This window comes from Saccopteryx bilineata, chromosome 2 (genome assembly GCF_036850765.1).
Source record: "Saccopteryx bilineata isolate mSacBil1 chromosome 2, mSacBil1_pri_phased_curated, whole genome shotgun sequence".
NCBI lineage: Eukaryota > Metazoa > Chordata > Mammalia > Chiroptera > Emballonuridae > Saccopteryx > Saccopteryx bilineata.
In genome coordinates this window covers 378,969,739-378,987,699 of record NC_089491.1, presented here as the reverse complement: position 1 = coordinate 378,987,699, position 17,961 = coordinate 378,969,739, and the positions used below count along the sequence as shown (strand labels likewise).

The following is a 17,961-nucleotide window of genomic DNA, read 5'->3' as shown; positions in this document are numbered from 1 at the left end:
GTAGATATAAGTATGACATGAAGGGATGCTGGCCACAGGTCAGCTAGAACAAGAAGGCTCCAGAGAAAGATGCATACTACATCATTTTTGTAAGATTGTATATCTAAATATGTTCATTTGCATGTAAGAATTTTCGCTAACATAGGCCCTGGCCGGTTAGCTCAGCAGTAGAGCGTTGGCCTGGCGTGCGGGGGACCCGGGTTCGATTCCCGGCCAGGGCACATAGGAGAAGCGTCCATTTGCTTCTCCACCCCCCCTCCTTCCTCTTTGTGTCTCTCTTCCCCTCCCGCAGCTGAGGCTCCATTGGAGCAAAGATGGCCCGGGCGCTGGGGATGGCTCCTTGGCCTCTGCCCCAGGCGCTAGAGTGGCCCTGGTTGCGGCAGAGCGATGCCCCGGAGGGGCAGAGCATCGCCCCCTGGTGGGCAGAGCGTCGCCCCTGGTGGGCGTGCCGGGTGGATCCCAGTCGGGCGCATGCGGGAGTCTGTCTGACTGTCTCTCCCCGTTTCCAGCTTCAGAAAAATACAAAAAAAAAAATGTATAAAAAAAAGAATTTTCGCTAACATATACACCAGAATCTTAACAGTGATTAATCTTTGAATGGTGGGATTACAAATTGTATCAGCCAGTTTAGTCTCAAGTTATACTGCAGTAATAAACAACCCCCAAATCTACTGGTTTACAACAGTGAAAGTAAATATCTTTTTTTTTTTTAGGTGAGAGGAGGGGAGATAGTGAGGCAGACTCCCGCATATGCCTGGATAGGGATCCACCTGACAACCCCATTGCAACCGATGCTTGAGTACTCAGCTATTTTTAGCACCTGAGGCTGACACGCTCTAACAAAGCTATCCTCAGTGCTTTGAGCCATGCTCAAACCAATCAAGCCACTGGCTGCAGGAGGGGAAGAAGGAGAGAAGGGGGAGAGGAAGTGGGGGAGAAGCAGATGGTTGCTTCTCCTGTGTGCCCGGATTGGGAATTGAACCTGGGATGTCCATACACCAGGCCAACACTCTATCCATTGAACCACTGGCCAGGGCCTATGAATGTGAATTTCTCACCCCTGCTCATGTTGCTATAGTTGACTACTCCTCTGCCCAACATCTTAACTCTAGGACCCAGGTGGACGACACAATTTCTATCTGTGCACTGCAGGTCTCTGTGGGAGAGAATATGGTGGACCATCTACTGCTCTTATAGTCAGTATAGGCAAGTCTCTTGGTCCTTCCCAGACTCAACTTGGCAGGGATAGATAATCCTCCACAGGCCCTTAGGAAGGGGCACTTGAAGAAGGGTGGTAAACATTTTGAACAATAATACAATCAACTACACAAATTATTCATCCTTGTCTTAGTTCATCCACACCATAACAAAAATACCAAAGACTGCGTAGATTAAACAAGCATTTATTTCTTATAGTCTAGAGGCTGGCAAGTTCCAGAGCAAGGTGCCAGCAGATGTGGTGTCTTCTCTCCATGTTCTCACATAAGGTGAGGGAGCTCTCTGAGGTCTTTTTAAAAAGGGCACGAATCCCATTCATGAGGGCTCCATCCTTAGGACCTAAGCACCTGCCAAAGCTCCACTTCCCAATGCATCAATTTGGGGATAAGGTTTCCATATATGAGTTCTGAGGGGCACAAACATTTAGTCTACAGCAATTTTATTATTTAAGTCCTTTCTTTGCAGAATGCAGTTCTGTCCCAGGAAGTGGATGGTCTTATGGAAACGGGACATGTGAGTTCTCACTGGTTCAGCCTCTTCAGGAGAGAAAACATAAAGACGCGAATCTGAGCGACCCAGCACCAGGCCGAGATGGCGGCTTCAAGCCTGAGGCAGAGGGGCCACAGGGAGGTCAGGATTTCACCTAACTTAAGAGAGAGGTCAGTCGTCAAGCTAGACCCACACTAAATCTAATACAACAGAAAATGTAACAGATGTAACAGAAAATTCTGAATGCCCAGAAGTATTACGCCAGGTCTGCTACTTACTACTTATATGACCAGAGTCAAGTTAGCGAGCCTCTCTGAATATGCAAAGGGAAGGGTAATAGCTGCCCAGCCTACTGCACACTACTTGGTGGGGGGTGGGGAGGCTCATTCACAGGGCTCTGAGATTGTTACTGCTCTTGTACGAGGAAGGCTTGGTCCTTTGAGCTGTAACCACACACACTCAAGCATATTCCATATCCCCAACTCCTCTCATCACCAAAGTAGCTTGTTCCCCCCTCTGAATTGGGTCCGTGTGCTTTTCAGTGGAGCAGGTGGAAACGACGACTGAAGGCTCAGTACGGAGGACCTCGCTGATGGACGAGCCACGGAAGGCCTGGATGCAGAGCGAAGGATCCCACTCCACTTGGTCTTGTCAGGAAGTAGCCGTGTCCCCCTCGTCCCTCTTGTCCCCAGACTCTCAGGATGGAAGGCAGGAGATGACAGGGCTTCCTAAATGGGCCTGATCATTAGAGCCACTTAGGAAGCATTTACAAATTAGATTCCTGGGCTCCACCTCCGGGAGATTCTGATTCACCTGGGGAGGGTGGGGCCAGGCTGAGTCACAGAAGCTGATCCGTGCCACCTCCACCAGCCCTGGCTCCTGTCCAGGCTGTCTGCACAGGCCCAGTGAGCAGGGGGGGCCTGGGTGTCTCAGGTGGCATGAGGCCTGGGCGCTGGGAGAAACCCGAGCAGGCCCGGGTTATCTGATGGCGCACCTGCTCCGGCCCCGTGCTCACTTCTTGAATATCAAGATCGGGGAAAGCTTGGGAAGAGGCTCCCCTGGGCAGCACAGGTCACCCTGCAAGCTGCCCCAGGGCCAGAGGACGTAGTAAGAAAAACATAATCTCCCTTTCTGCTCCCAGCCCCTCAGGAAAAGAGCTTCCACAGTCGGCTTGCGCACCCTTACTGATAACCCTAAAATTTATCTCTTTATGCATCTGTCAACATGGTGGTGAGTTCCTCGAGGGCTGAGACAGGTCTTATTCCTCTCTGCACGCCCAGCACCGTGCCTGGCACACCAGTAGTGCTTGCTGAATATTTCATGAGTAGATGAGAGGTAGTAACACTTACCACGTTACCTCAGGGTCACAGAAGGACTGATATTCACACCCACTAGGCACATGGGAAAGGCACGTGCTCATTTCTGAGGGGTGGGGAGCCCTATCCTTAGTCACCCAGCTAGAGGCTGAGCTGAGCACGCCCCGATTTGCAGGGGTACTGACTTACTTTTGGCACACAGTACCCCTGATATGAAGTGTTGCGGAGCCTTTTCCCAGGAAAACGCCTCTCTCTCTCAAACACATACACACACACCCTGCATACAATTTCCAGGATAAGAGTACCGGCCCTTCAGAAAGGGAGAGCTCTTTTTAAGTGGATGGATGCCGGTTAACGAACGGCGCTGGAATGACAGGGTCAGAGGCGAGCATTTTGCGACCCTCGGTCTAATCACTGATTTAGGCAAGGATCAGTAACAAATGTGAAAATCACTGGGTAAATAATTATCAGGGAACAAGAAGAAATCTCAGCCTAGACTAAGCCTCTAGCCCTCAAATCAGGATTTCATGCTCTCAAAGGAGCCCCAACAAAGGCGAGGACCACAGTGAAGACAGGCTCCAGATAGTCTTCCTAGGGTATTTCAATAAAACCAGGTGACCATTTCTGCAAGGGGGAAATGACCAGGCTCGGGTTTTTCCTGAATTCTTCTCCCCTCCCCTCCCCTTTCGCTGCTTGCCAGCCCCCCACTTTCACTCTCTCAGGGCAAAGGCTGCAGGGAGAGGGGGCTGGGGGAGGACACACAGGAGGGTCCGTGAGGCTCCTGACACCCCAAACATATCCTGGCTGCCCAAAGAGAAGGGCAAGGCTTGCTCTGCCCTTTCCCACTGTCCTGAGTCCAGCAGGCAGCTGTGCTGGATACGCACATGGTCCACCGGCATACGCAGTCCCTCTGTGTCTCGTCCTGTATGGCAGGGGCTGGAAGCCTGAGAGCTAGATTCCTCCGGATCTCTGGCCATCCAGGATTTGCTTTAGAGGACACTAGTGAGGCACTCGCGAAAAACCGCCACTCCTTCTCTGGCAGTGGTGGGGGCACCTGATGCTAGTTCTCGGACCATCCACCTCACTGCAGGTCGTGCCCTGGGGACGCCAGGGCCAGGTAGTGACCAGAGCTGAGACGGCACCTGACAGGGGAGATGTCTGTGGTGTCAGCCCCAGACCCAAGCTCACCTGGGAGAGTGTCCTGGAATACAGGGACATCTATCACCCTCCTGGCATGGGGGAGGGGGTTTTCTGCTGCCAGGCATCTTGGAGTAGAGGTAGAAGGGTCAGCAACAGAGAGTCCAGCACGGCCATACCTTCCCACGAACACCGGAGACCCCTGGAAAACCACAAGGCCTGGATGTGACTGCCTCATCTTACCAATTTCAATGCCCACCGTCCACCAGTGCCACCGGCACCCACAGGTCCCTCCTCATTGAGCTTCCCCCTTCTCCCAGATGTGCGATCTGTAGTCAGGGCTCCCTGGGATTCCTAACCACCCCTCCCCACCCCCCCACACACCTGCCATCTAGCAGCAGCAGGCCCCGCTCCAGCAGTGCGTCCACATCCTCCCGTGCTCCAAACACGTCCCACAGGGTCAGCTGGGGCTCAAACTGCTGCCAGTGCTGGGGAGACCAGAAGGGTCAGAGGTGCAGAGGCCACAGAGACCACAGGGACCACAGGGGAGAAAGCCATGTGTCCGGGGGTATGGTAAGGGGTGAGGGAGGATCTGGTCCAGTACAGGGATCTCAGCCAGCTAACTCGCATGCACAGCTGGCCCAGGCCAATGGGTCAGCGGGGACGTGGGCACCTTCACTCCTCCACGTTCAGGCCGAAACCCAGCTCCCAACCAGGTCTTCCTCGGTTCCTCCCCCACCTCCTGCTGCTCAGGGTATGGCTGGGGCTTTACAGCACTGACTTGATCTAGAGCAGCTCTGAGCTTGACTGATTATCTATCGCACTTCTTATCTGAGCTTTCAGTGCTACTTAAAAACATTTGAGGCCCTGGCCGGTTGGCTCAGTGGTAGAGCATCGGCCTGGCGTGCGGGGGACCCGGGTTTGATTCCCGGCCAGGGCACACAGGAGAAGCGCCCATTTGCTTCTCCACCCCCCCCCTCCTTCCTCTCTGTCTCTCTCTTCCCCTCCCGCAGCCAAGGCTCCATTGGAGCAAAGATGGCCCAGGCGCTGGGGATGGCTCCTTGACCTCTGCCCCAGGCGCTAGAGTGGCTCTGGTCACAGCAGAGCGACGCCCGGAGGGGCAAAGCATCGCCCCCTGGTGGGCGTGCCGGGTGGATCCTGATCGGGCGCATGCGGGAGTCTGTCTGACTGTCTCTCCCTGTTTCCAGCTTCAGAAAAATACAAAAACAACAACAACAACAACAAAAACATTTGAAAACCCTTAACCCAGACTATCCCCTCACACAGCTGAGAAGACTGACATTCCGAGAGGTGAAAGGATGTATGCCCAAGGTCGCAGGAGAAGGGGACTAGAGCCTGGGTCTCTGCAGCCCTCGTCTAGGGTTCTCACCACTGCCCCACACTGCCTGCTGCTTCTTCCCATCAGGCCTCGGCTAGAATAAAGCCCAACTTCCAGCTGCCAGCCCCAGAGGAATGGGAGGCGCATGTGTGTGTGTGTAAAGAGAGAGAGAGAGAAATATTGCGCACCCCTTAGGCGGGAGCAGTGTGCCAGCGCCCCTGGCTCCTTACCTGGTGAGTGATCCCCACATCGGTGCGTAGCCCCATCGCCAAAACTTCCTCCAGCCTGAAAGGAGAACCACCGAGGGGTCTTGGAGAGGCGACCTGTGCTTCTCCCTGTCCTCAAACCCTATGCTGGGATGTATGTATGGGGGCTGACAAGGACCAGGCAGTACGGGGCAGGGCAAGGTCAGAAACAAAGAGGTGCAGGCGGAGGGGGTTCTGGGAGTGCGGGGGGACCCCTGGGGGAAGAGCCCCGTGCCCCCAGCTGCTCACAGCTCCAGCTCGCCCAGCGGGACGCGCCTCCGCGTGCCGTGTCCACACTGCATCACCTCCTTCATCCAGTTGTCAGGCTCCAGAGTCTGGATCCGGGCCTCCCGGACAAGGCCCCCGGCCCCCTGGGGCACAAATCGCCCATGGGCCCCTGGCAACACCAACGACCACACCCACTGTAATATCAGCTAACACCGTGCGCCTGCCAGATGCTAAGTCAGTGGTTCTCAGAGTGTAGTCCCTGGACCAACAGCATCTAATATGCTAGAAACATAAACTCTCGGGCCCTATTCCCACCCTGTACAGTCAGAAATTCTGCAGGTGGGGCCTAGCCATCCAGGTTTAACAAGCCCTCCGGGTAATTCTGATGTGTGCTGAAGGCTGAGAACCGTAGTGCCAAGCATTAGCAAGCACCCCTAAAATACACATTCAACGGCTCTACGGAATCATCCTTTTTTTCCCCCTCACTTTACATAAGAGGAAACAAAGGCCTGGCGAGGTTAATAAGTGGCCCAAGATCACATAGCCATGACATTCCACTCCTGAGTCATCCTTCTATGGTTCACAGGGGACTCACCAGGCCCAACGCCAATGTACTGACCGCACTGCCAGTAAGTCCAATTGTGGGTACTCAGCGCCCCCTGTGGGGAGGGAGGGGATAGTCAGTGCAGAGCCAAGCTGGTAGTTCATTGCTTCAGGTAAGGGACACCTGGCTAGAATGTGTGGCCACCTCAGGCCTCAGACGCCCTGCAGAGACCCTTCTCCCCACAAGGCCACATTGCCAGGTCACACCTTAGCCTGCCCACTCCCCACCTTCAGCCAGCAGCCCTAGGACGTACATGCCGGGTGAAGTTGGAGACCTCATACTGGCGGAAGCCAACTTCCCGAAGCGCTGTCCGTCCCTCCTGGTACATCTCAGCAGCAAGCTCGGGGTCTGGGGCAGGAAGGGCACCCTGCTGCACCCGGGCAAAGAGGGCAGTGCCCCGCTCCAGGGACAGCTGGTAGAGGGAGATGTGGTCATCACAGCAGCGCAGCAATTCCTCAAGCTGCCTGAGCCACGGCCCCACCCGCTGTGCCGGCAGCCCCAGCATCAGGTCCACGGATACACGCCCAGGAAACAGGCGCCGGGCCTCTCCCAGTGTCTGTAGACCCTCGCGGGCCGAGTGTGTCCGCCCCAGCAGCTGGAGCTCAGTGTCATCCAGAGACTGGGGAGAGAGGGTCCCGTGTAAGAGCACAGGCCAGCTCAGGGGGAAACAAAATCACTTAACTGACGTTACCGCAGACACAGACACAGGTGAAAATACAGAACATGGCAGGCAGCTGGAAGGTGGTGGTCAAGCCAATGCCAAGGGCATACCATTCACTGAAGGGTTAACACGTGCCAAGCATTTTTATGCAACATCTAATTTATCCTTATAACCCTCCAACATTTGCCCAATTTTACAGACGAGAAAACTGATGTTCAGAAATGTTACATAACCTGCCCGAGGTCATACAGTGGCAAAGTCACACTTGGAATTTAGGACTGTCTCGTCCCAGACCCAAGAGTCGTCTTTAATTTTACTTTCTATTTTGAAATATATCAAAACTATAGAAAGTTGAGCCTGACCTGTGGTGGCGCAGTGGTTAAAGCGTCAACCTGGAAACACTGAGGTCGCCAGTTCAAAACCCTGGGCTTGCCTGGTCAAGGCACATATGGGAGTTGATGCTTCCTGCTCCTCCCCCCTTCTCTCTCTCTCTCCCCTCTCTATAGTGAATAAATAAAATCTAAAAAAAAAAAAAAAAAACTATAGAAAGTTGAAAAAAATTCAATGAACACCTTCATTTAGATTCGCCAACTAACATTTTGCCACGTCTGGCTTGTTTCTCCATAAATATATATACACATATTATTATGATGTGGAATCATTTGAAATAAGTTATAGACCAGCACTGTCCAAAAGAACTTTCTGCAATGAAGGGCATGTTCTATGTCAGCACTGTCAGACAGCAGCCATTAACCACATGTGGCTATTTAAATTTTAAGATAATGAAATGTGTGTTTTTTTGACAGAGAGAGTCAGGGAGAGGGATAGATAGGGACAGACAGACAGGAACGAAGAGAGATGAGAAGCATCCATCATCAGTTTTTCGTTGTGACACCTTAGTTGTTCATTGATTGCTTTCTCATATGTGCCTTGACCGGGGGGCTACAGCAGACCGAGTAACCCCTTGCTCAAGTCAGTGACCTTGGGTCCAAGTTGGTGAGCCTTGCTCAAACCAGATGAGCCTGCGCTCAAGCTGGCAACCTCAGGGTCTCGAACCTGGGTCCTCTGCATCCCAGTCTAACGCTCCATCCACTGTGCCACTGCCTGGTCAGGCCAGATAATGAAATGTAAATGATGACATTCCAAATGTTTACTGACATGTGATCAGTGCAGATACAGAACATTTTAGTAAAATACGGTAGCCACTAGCCACATGCTAGTGAGCATTTTGCAAAGTGGTTATTTAATTAACTTAGACTTTGTACCCTTTTAATACTACTACTACCCTTGAAATACTAACGTATATATAAATACTTCCTAACAAAAAAGACATTCTCTTATACACCACAATCCAATTACAGAGTTCAGGAAATGTTACATTGATATAATACCACTATCTAATAAATAGGCATATTCAAATTAAGCCAACTGTCCCAATAATATCTACTGTAGTAATTTCCTTTTTCCACCCCACTCCAGGATCCAATCAGGGATCACATATTGCAGTCAGTGATCACTATCTCTTTCATCTCCTTTAGTCTAGATCTTTAGCCTTTTTTTTTTTTTTTTACAGAGACAGAGAGAGACTCAGAGAGATGGACAGATTGGGACAGACAGACAGGAACAAAGACAGATGAGAAGCATCAATCATCAATTTTTCGTTGTGACACCTTAGTTGTTTATTGATTGCTTTCTCATATGTGCCTTGACCGGGGGGCTACAGCAGACCGAGTAACCCCTTGCTCGAGCCAGCGACCTTGGGTCCAAGCTGGTGAGCTTTGCTCAAACCAGATGAGCCTGCGCTCAAGCTGGCGACCTCAGGATCTCGAACCTGGGTCCTCGGCATCCCAGTCTGACGCTCTATCCACTGCGCCACCGCCTGGTCAGGCTCTTTAGCCTTTTTTGTCTTTCATGATATTGACATTGTCAATTGTTTTTCAAAATGCCTCGTAATGAAGAAATTCTAGAGATCTGTTGTACATTATCGTCCTTACAGTTAACAAATTTTTAGCATATACTGCACACTAAAAATCTATTAAGAATTTAGGTCAATCTCATGTTATCTGTTCTTATCATACATACAAAAAGTCTCTTCATTTAGGTTTTCCTGAGGTTTCCTCAAAATTAGAGGCAAGACATGTATGCATTTGGGGCCAGACTATCTCAGAAATATGTCCCTTTCAGTGTTCCCATCAGGACAAGGCTCTGACCCGAAACTCTATGATACATGGTACATGTATTAGAAATGAGGAAAGCAGCCCTGCCCGACTGGCTCAGGGGTAGAGTGTCGGCCCAGTGTGTGGAAGTCCTGGGTTCGATTCTGGTCAGAGAACACAGAAGAAGCGACCCGTTGCTTCTCCCAACCCTCTCTCTTTCCCTCCCGTTGCCATGGCTTGAATGGTTCAAGCAAAGTTGGACCTGGACACTGAGGATGTCTCCATGGCCTTGGCCTCGGGTGCTCAAATAGCTAGGTTGCTGAGCAACGGAGCTGCGGCCCAGTCAGGCAGAGCATTGCCTGATAGAGACTTGCCGGGTGGATCCCAGTCAGGGCACATGCAGGACTCTGTCTCTGACTCCTTGCCTCTCACTTAGTAATAATAATAATAATAATAATAATAATAATAATAATAAAGTAATAAAAATTAAAAAAATAGAAGTGGGGAAAGCAATACTGGATATAAAAACAGGCGTCAACCTGAGAGGAATATATTTCTACCTATTTAAAAACCTTCAATGGCCCGCCTGTCAACACCAGGCAAAACCCAAACTCCCTAGTATGGGGCTGAAGGCTCATCTCCAGCCTCTCCAGTCAAAAGGAATGACTTGCAGCTCCCCCAAAACATGCAAGGCTCGTCCATATCCTGTGTCGTTTCCTCCCACATCCTCTTTCTGATGAATTCCTCCTCATTCAAGCATCACTTCTTCAGGAAGGTTTCCAGGATTTCATCATCAGACTGAGATGCTCTTCAGTCTGTACTCCCAAAGCCTTTTGTAGAGATCCCCTTTACTGCCACGCTGCAGTGATCTAACCACTTGTTTGCCTCCGATACTGTGTCTCCAATCATCTAACAAATCCTTTTGAGCATCTACTATGTGCCAGGAACTATGGTGAGTGCTTGAAATACTGTGATGAACAAAAAGGCATGCATGATGATCCCTGCCCCACAGAGCTTGTGGTCTAACAGAAGCAGACAATTACACTGTTAGAAAAGTGTCACCATACACTTTTCGGTACCTACTAGGCCCTGGCACCCAGAAGGAGCTCAATAAATGTTTGCTCAATAAATGAATGGGACCAGAGGAGAGATAGTACTGAAGGCCCTTCAGTGGGATGGGGTGGATAAGGCTGGTTACCTGGAGGCCAATGGACAATCTGTTGACTCCTGCTGCCCCGAACGCTGCCAGCTTGGAGGCTGGGGCAGAAGTGGGGTTGGCCTCCAATGTGACTTCGGTGTCTGCAGGCAGGTGAGTTGCCTGGGCCACTGCCTCCAGGACAGCAGCAACGGTGTGGGGACTGGCCAGGCTGGGGGTGCCTCCACCAAAGAACACAGATTCTACACTGGGTGAAGAGGAAGATGGAGAGGATGAGACCTCGGGGAGCCCTCCCGGATATCTACTGCACCTGTGTCATCCATTTTCTGCCAAGCTCTGCCTCCAGCCCCCCAGTACCCACCGCTGCACCCCGCTGAGTCGCAGCAGTGTCTGTGCCTCGGTCACCAGGCAGCTCCGCACAGCAGCCTCCTCCACGCCGCGGGGGATGTACTTATTGAAGTTGCAGTAACTGCAGCGCTTCTCACAATAGGGCCACTGGGGGAAAGGGGTGTTCGAAGGAGGCGAGCGGTGACCCCGGGCTGCCCTGGCCACTTCCAGGGTTCAGTCACACACATCCCCATCCCCATTCCATTCTGTCAACAGTGGCTACACCATCCGAGCCACACAACTTCCCGAGGCAGTTCGGGCTGGTATTATTATGCCCACTTCAATAAAGCAAAAATGAGGTTCAGAAGGGAAATCATATACAAGGGTTATCGAGCTGGTGAGCACAAGAGGCTTCAGGTCCCCGAACCAAGACATTTCCCTGCCAGGGCACTGGGTCCCATCCAAGACCTCCCCTGGGGTTAGGGAAAGTCGGCAGGGGCGCTCACCCTGCCCCGCCACGACACGCCTCCGGGGCTCTGCCTCCTACTTCGCACTCACGTGGACGTAAAGCGCCGCGCGCTGGCCCCAGGTCACAGGACTCGGTGGTCCTTCCGCGCACTCAGCGAGACGGCGCCTCTGGGCCACTTTGGCTGCCGCCGCCCAGGCACCGGCCCGGGCCCGGGGAAGCGTCATGGTGCGCTCTGCGACGGGGCAGCCTAGAGCACCGAGCAGGATCAGTGCAGGGGGCAGGATCCGAGCCCGAGGCGCGTCCAGGGAGCACAGCGTGCGCAGGCCAAGCCGGTTGGGCTGCTTCGGCGGAAGGAAGAGGGAGTGCGTACCGAGCGCCGCGGCCGACGACGCGCGGGGCGGACTGGGGACCTCGGGTCTGCAGCGCCACCTGCCGAGCACCTATGCGCTCCCCGCAGTCACCCGGCCTTCTTTTCTAAGGTGGCAGGGAGTTGTGGGGTGAGCTGCCAGCCTTTGGCACCCTGTCCAGGGGCGAGTTCCCTGGCCCATCCAGGAATTCTTGGTTCGTTCAGTGAATTCCTCCGCATTATGTACCTGGCAGAGACCTGGGCGCTGGGGACATCAGATGTATAAGACCAGGTCATAATGCAGGTGCATAAGACAGGAGAAGCAAACCAACAAGAGACAACAGGCAATAGAAACTAATTCAACACCTGCTGGATACCAAGCCAGTCTGTCTGTGCTGTGGGGAGATATGTTTCAAGGGCTGTGGAGTCAGTATGGAAGCAAAAAATCCCAGAAGCCACTAGATCAGGAGACTAGACTGTCATCTCCTGGGTCAGGCCAATCCTTCCAGCCCCCCTGAAGCTACCAGGAGGAGAGTCGGGGATGGTTTCTGTGGGAAAGACAGTCCAGGTGAAGGGCTGGGAAAGCATGCACCTGCACTGTCCCATGAGGTGGAAAGATCATGGACTTTGAAGTCAAACAACTATGTTCTAATTCCAGCTCTGTGACCTTGAGCAAGACACCGAATTGCCCTGGGTTTCCGTTCATCATTTGTGAAATGGGGCTAATGTCTACTTGACAGGGTTGTTGGGAAGATTTCAAGAAAGCACCTAGCACAGAGCCTGGCACTCACTTAGGTTCATTTTCTAAAAGTAAAGGGGGCCACTGCTGCTGGGAGCAGACACACTAGCGGGTGAGGATTGCAAGCTGGAAGAGTCGTTTTTATCTCTTGGGCCAAGCTACAGCTTGCTTTCTCTGGCTCCGTCCATCAGGGAAGCCCAGGATTATTGATGAATAATATATATATAAGAACTGGGTTGCTGGGTGTGTGTGGGGGAAGATATGGAATGATAGCTGAAGGGAATGCAGTTTCTTTTTAAGGCAATGATATGTTTCAAATCTACTGTGTACCCTGATTTATCAATGTCACCCCATTAAAATTAATAAAATCGACTGTGATGATAGTGGCACATAACTGTGGCTATACTAAAAACCAATGGATTGTACACTTTATTTATTTATTAAGATTTTATTTATTGATTTTAGAGAGAGGAGAGAGAGAGAAAGGGGGAGGAAGACAAGGAAGCATCAACACATAGTAGTTGCTTCTTGTATGTGCCTTGATCAGGCAAGCCTGCAGTTTTGAACCAGCGACCTCAGCATTCCAGGTCCATGCTTTAGCCATTGTGCCACCACAGGTCAGGTAAATTGTATACTTTAAATGGGTGAATTAGATGGTATTTGAATTATATCTCAATGTGGGTGGTATAAAAAAAGAATACTTCTTGGTGGGCTAATCTGGTGACAGTGTGAAAAAGAAATGAATGTCATCTTTAAAAATCTTCGCTCAATTCCTCTGGTATCTCAAGGGGGTTGAGTGAGGATGAGATTAAGTAAATGGTGCACACCAAAGTGCTTAGTGCCATCGTTGATAAGGAATAAATCTGAAAGTGCTGGTTTCCCTTGGGTTTCTTCCCTTCTCCATCCCATAGTAGCTGCCAAGAGACCACCATCAGCAAGAGATGAGCCAAAGAAAACAGAAATTCTCTTTACGTCAAATCACAAAGACAGATGAGAGTAAGGTGGGGGAAGGGCAGGGAGGGCCTGAGAGGACCCCCCTCCCTTTTATTCACAGGTTTAGTTGCTGTTCCATCTGCTCTCGAAGTTTAAATTTCTGGATCTGGAGGAAAGAGAAGGGAGTGAGAACCAGGTTCGGGGCCTCTGCCAGCTAGGGTGACCAACAGCCTTGGTTTGCCTGGGACTGAGGAGTTCCTTAGGCTAAAGCTAGGAAACTTTGGGACAAACCCAGATGAGCTGACTGGTTGGCAGATTCTTACCTATTGCAGAGGGAAGCAGAGGTAGAGCTGCCTGGCTTTCTGCACCTGGGCCCCGGGCTGCCCTGCCCCTCCCTTGTCTTCACCTTACATACCTTTCCTGAGATCGTGGTGGGATAGTTGGTGACAAACACGATGTATCGGGGAATCTTGAAGTGGGCGACCTGCAGACCAGAGGGAGATGGAAGATGAGGCTAGGAGGGCATCATGGGGTCGGGGGAGGGGCAGTGGGCTGCGTGGTTAGCAGGGAGAATCGAGCACCAGCAGCTGGGGGGGCGTCGAGGTTCCCACCTTCCCTTTGCAGAAAGCCTTGATCTCCTCTGGCGTGGTCTGCTCCCCATTCTTCAGCCGAATGCAGGCGCAGATCTCCTCCCCCATGCGGTAGTCCTTCACTCCTACCACCTTCCGGAGCCACAGACAGAGCTGTCAGACATCCCCGTCCCCGTCTGTCTTTCCTGACCCTGGGGTCTCGCCGGGACCGGGCGCCTCACCTGGACTTCCTGCACCTGTGGGTGTGTGTGAAGGAAGTCCTCGAGCTCTGCGGGGTAGACGTTCTCACCACCCCGGATGATCATATCCTTGGCGCGGCCCACGATTTTGCAGAAGCCCTGCTCATCCATGGTTGCAATGTCTCTGTAAGGAAAGGCCAGAAATGGTCTCTTGCCTCTGCCTCAGCTGGCCGGCTTGCTCAGTCATTCACCAAACATTTACTGAGCACGTAGTATGTGTCTTGCATTGCTCTAGTCTCTGGAAGATGCAGCGTGAACAAGACATTCCCTGGAACTTACAGTCTAGTGGGGGAGGCAGACCAAAACAGACCAGTACCTAGGTCCTAGGACATAGTTTCTCTCTCGACATATCAATACATACACTTTTCACGGATGACTTTTATTCTGTTGTTTGGGTCTCAGCCCAAATGTTTCCACCTCAAGGAGGCCTTGTCTGAACACTCAATCTAAGAGAAGCTCCTTTCCCTATTAGAGGCACTTTTTTTCCTCTGATCTTATTCTATTTTCTTCATTTTCATCCATGTCTGTAATTATCTTATTTGAATCTGTCTCCCTCCACCAGACATGTGAGAAGAGTAGGCTCCTTCTCATCTTGCTTTCCACTGGACTGCCAGCGTCTAGAATAGAGTTGGCACGTGACAGGTACATAAAAAGAATCTGGTGAATTAACACATGGTGGCTAAACCTTGGCTCTGATTCTGCAGGCACTGGTGCAGAGCATTGTCCTGCGCACTCTCATTACTACCACACTTGATCCAGCCGGGAGCCCTCGGCGCTATCATCGTCCCCATGTTACACACTGTGGATACTAAGTCTGCGAAGGGGCCATCCAGACACACATTATTCTCCCTCTTCTAGTTTAATGTTCCCAGCTCAGCCTCAGGACCTCCAGTTTCTCCTCAGCAGCCAAAGCCCCGCCCCGCTCTTCCCTCTCACCCTGTCCGATACCACTTGTCCTGTGAAATGACTTCCTCGGTCTTCCGGGGCTCATCCCAGTAGCCCAGCATGACACAGTACCCTCGGGTCCACAGCTCTCCGGGTGTGTTCAGCTCTGCTATGGTCCCCGTCTCTGTCACGATCTGGGCCTGGGACAGGGCAGGTTCGGGCTGGGACCTCCCACCCTCTCACTTCAGGAGAGAGGGGGGGGCTCAGGAGTGGGTGGGAGCTTTGCTTTTCCCCCTCCCAATATGAGGCACCCTAGCTCTGCCCAGTCCCATCTTGGGAAGGGATACAAAGGTCAGGCACCTGAGCTGGGCATGCAAGAACAGGTGAGACCCAGGGCAGGGATGCCAAGGAAACAGAGTGGACGTGAGCTACCGCTGAGAAGGGGGCCTGTGGAGGGTCAGGCAGGCTGCAGAATTATAAACTGTACAGAAGGAAAGGGAGCATTCTCTTACTTCCCATTAAGCAGCAAATAGAGAAGCCAAAGAGAGTGGTGTGGCCGGGCCATGTGAGCAGGAGAGGCGGCAGAGAGGCAGAGTCTGAAAGCCTAGCAGAGAAATGAGCCCCAGCCAATGTGAAAGGAAGGCTTAGCCTCGGTGTGCCTCAGTGTCTGCACCTGTGAGTTGGGGAGAACTAGGCTGGCCCTGTCTACCTCACAGGTGGGCATCCCACAGAGGGTGGCAGTGAGGCTTCCAGATGTGTGGGAGGGGGCTAACATTGCCACACACTTACTCCAGAGAGGAGGGCAGGAAACAGCCGCGCCAGGGTGGCAGTGCGCTCTAAGGGTAGCAGCCGCTCAGGCTCACTGGCAGTGACCCCAGGGGCCCAGGGGCACAAGGGCTCAAGGGAACCAGATGTGGACTGGCATAAAGCACCAGTGTCAGAGCAGGAAAGGAACTGTGGTTTGGAATTTGAGAGTGACAGACGATCTGGGTCAGCCTGGAGGTGCAAGGAACCCCCAAAGGGACAGGAGGCTTGGGAAACTCAGTGTTTACACCAAGGGAAAAGAGGAGCCCTGTGGAAGTGAGGGTAGGAGCCTGCAGGAGAAAGAACTATGCAGGAAAAGTCTCTGTGCTCTGGCCCCTGTCTGCGGCCGTCCTGGCTGCCCGGAAACAGACAGTGGGGCTTGGCAAAAACACACCTCAGACAGGAAGGGAGGCTGCAGAGAAGTTCAGCTGGCAGCCGCTCACGGCCGCTGCTCAGCCTCTTCCTCTCAGGCCTCAGCCCACAGAGAGAGCCCCAGGGCAGGTCCGGGGAAGACCCTGCGATGGGGAAGGCTGGGTGGGGGGACTCTCTGCAGGAGGCAGGGTCTGGGCGTCCTGTCCTGGGCCTCACCTCTGTGTGAGGCAAGATTCTGCCCACACTTTGTGTCTTCTGCTCCATGGGGTCATCGGGAAAGTGCATGAAGGTCGTAGGACTGTTCTCTGTGGTTCCATAAACAACCTAGAGGGTCCAGAAAGGATGTTTGGAGGGAGCTGTGGGATTGCAGGGGAATGGGGTTAGCTACCCTGGGGGAATGGAAGGAACCCAGGGGCACGTGGGGGGGGCAGCTGAATGGAGGGGAGGGAGGCACAGTTGGTAGAGGTCAGGGGTCAGGAGGCAGAGGTGTTGGCTGGGACATTGAGCTGACTGACTCAACTAGCAGGGGCCCCAGATGTGAAGTTGAGAGCAGGAAGCCATTCTCTTCTGGCCAGGGTTCTCCCAGTCTCTCCACTTCCCCGAAGCAGCCACGCGCCACAGTCTGTGGCTCCCAGCATTACCATGTCCAGGCTTCTCTCCCCCATCCCCAGGCTGCCTCAGCCCCCCTCCTGATTTCAGGCCACAACATCCCCTCCCCCTCCCTTCCAAGCCGAAGGTCCCGTACACTTGATGAGAAAGCCAGCCTGTCTTGGTCCAGTCGAGAGTTGCACATACATAACCTGCCCCCCCCCCCAATCCTACCCCATCCACCGAAACCGGGACAAATGCCTGGCCTTGGTTGGGGTGGGTACTTCCCAAGCTCAGTTTCCTCTGAAATTTTATTTCCATCAAAATAAAAATACAGCCAAAGCAAGAATTTTAAAAGCCAGCGCCACCGCCCCCTGTTCCCCTCCCCTCTGGTGGTTGGAACATCCTGAGCACAGAAAACCAGAAGCCAGCCTCGGAGGAGCCTAAATGCCATCAGGGAGTGGGAAGGTTCTGGGCCAAGTGTGACCCTCATCTAGAGGCAGTGGGGTAGAAGGGGCTTAGGTGAAGGGCAGGCCTTCTCACCTGGGCACCGGGTGAGGGGAGGGCTATGCACACTGTGTTCTATGCCCTTGCCAGTCGGCAGAGGCGCCAGACCTTTGTCTTCCACGCACCCCCCCCCCAGTTTCCTTTGTGTCAGCAGGCACGGCTCAGCCACAGCTGGGGTCTGGCAGGACCTGGGGTCCTGTTCTTCCCCCACCCCCAACACAGACTATACTCCCTGCCAGGCATCCGGGAGCTGAGACCCTGACTGCCCACCCACCCGTTTCCACAGCAATCAGGACACGGTGGCTTGCAAGTGGACACAGAGAGGCCAGGTCAGCTAGGGCAGGGCTTCCCACAGGACCTGAGCTGTCCAGGGCCGGTCCCTTGGAGCCAGGACTCAGACCCCTTTACCCGCCCAGCCCTCCCAGTCCTGGGGCCACTGCCCAGGTGTGGCCTCTGCCAAGTACATCTTGGCGCCACTCTGGCCACCACCCCGAGACCCCTAAGGGGCGGTTCCTGACCGCTGGGAATAGGAATGAGGGGATGGATATTTTAGGGAGATTAAAAGGGGTAGGTGGGGCTGTGCTCGTTCAGTTGCCCTGATTCCCTGCGTGTG

General features: G+C 52.9%; 2 protein-coding genes across 7 annotated transcripts in view; both read right to left on the bottom strand.

The window, feature by feature from the left end:
- Positions 1 to 1,387: 1,387 nt before the first annotated feature.
- Positions 1,388 to 11,928, bottom strand: RSAD1 (radical S-adenosyl methionine domain containing 1). Of its 6 annotated transcripts, none has more exons than XM_066263944.1 (10): positions 11,435 to 11,924; positions 10,911 to 11,044; positions 10,592 to 10,796; positions 6,830 to 7,195; positions 6,568 to 6,631; positions 5,994 to 6,141; positions 5,730 to 5,784; positions 4,545 to 4,648; positions 4,212 to 4,362; positions 1,672 to 1,754 (listed from the first exon to the last, which is right to left on the bottom strand). In XM_066263944.1, the coding sequence occupies exons 1-9, from the start codon at positions 11,567 to 11,569 to the stop codon at positions 4,245 to 4,247; spliced, it is 1,329 nt and encodes a 442-aa protein (XP_066120041.1). In that variant the 5' UTR covers positions 11,570 to 11,924; the 3' UTR covers positions 1,672 to 1,754; positions 4,212 to 4,244. The 6 variants fall into 6 exon arrangements, with proteins under 6 accessions (XP_066120038.1, XP_066120042.1, XP_066120037.1 ...); XM_066263942.1 differs by lacking the exon at positions 1,672 to 1,754 and adding an exon at positions 2,311 to 2,445 and having other exon boundaries at positions 11,435 to 11,923; XM_066263943.1 differs by lacking the exon at positions 1,672 to 1,754 and adding an exon at positions 2,318 to 2,435.
- A 930-nt stretch (positions 11,929 to 12,858) lies between these two features.
- The window catches only part of ACSF2 (acyl-CoA synthetase family member 2), a 39,033-nt gene continuing 33,930 nt past the window's right edge, over positions 12,859 to 17,961 (bottom strand). The window contains exons 11-16 of the mRNA XM_066263938.1: positions 16,470 to 16,577; positions 15,129 to 15,277; positions 14,175 to 14,316; positions 13,975 to 14,085; positions 13,779 to 13,847; positions 12,859 to 13,529 (exon numbers count right to left, since the gene is read on the bottom strand). Of these exons, the coding sequence (XP_066120035.1) occupies positions 13,479 to 13,529; positions 13,779 to 13,847; positions 13,975 to 14,085; positions 14,175 to 14,316; positions 15,129 to 15,277; positions 16,470 to 16,577 (630 nt within the window). The 3' untranslated portion in view covers positions 12,859 to 13,478. The remainder of the gene's footprint in view (positions 13,530 to 13,778; positions 13,848 to 13,974; positions 14,086 to 14,174; positions 14,317 to 15,128; positions 15,278 to 16,469; positions 16,578 to 17,961) is intronic.

Excerpts from the sequence above, each read along its gene's own strand:
- RSAD1 (XM_066263940.1), bottom strand. The coding sequence starts at position 11,569 with ATGACGCTTCCCCGGGCCCGGGCCGGTGCCTGGGCGGCGGCAGCCAAA. Across the intron at positions 10,797-10,910 it reads CGACTCAGCGGGGTGCAGCG|TGTAGAATCTGTGTTCTTTG; the intron begins GTGGGTACTGGG and ends CTCTTCACCCAG. Across the intron at positions 7,196-10,591 it reads GATTGTCCATTGGCCTCCAG|TCTCTGGATGACACTGAGCT; the intron begins GTAACCAGCCTT and ends CTCTCTCCCCAG.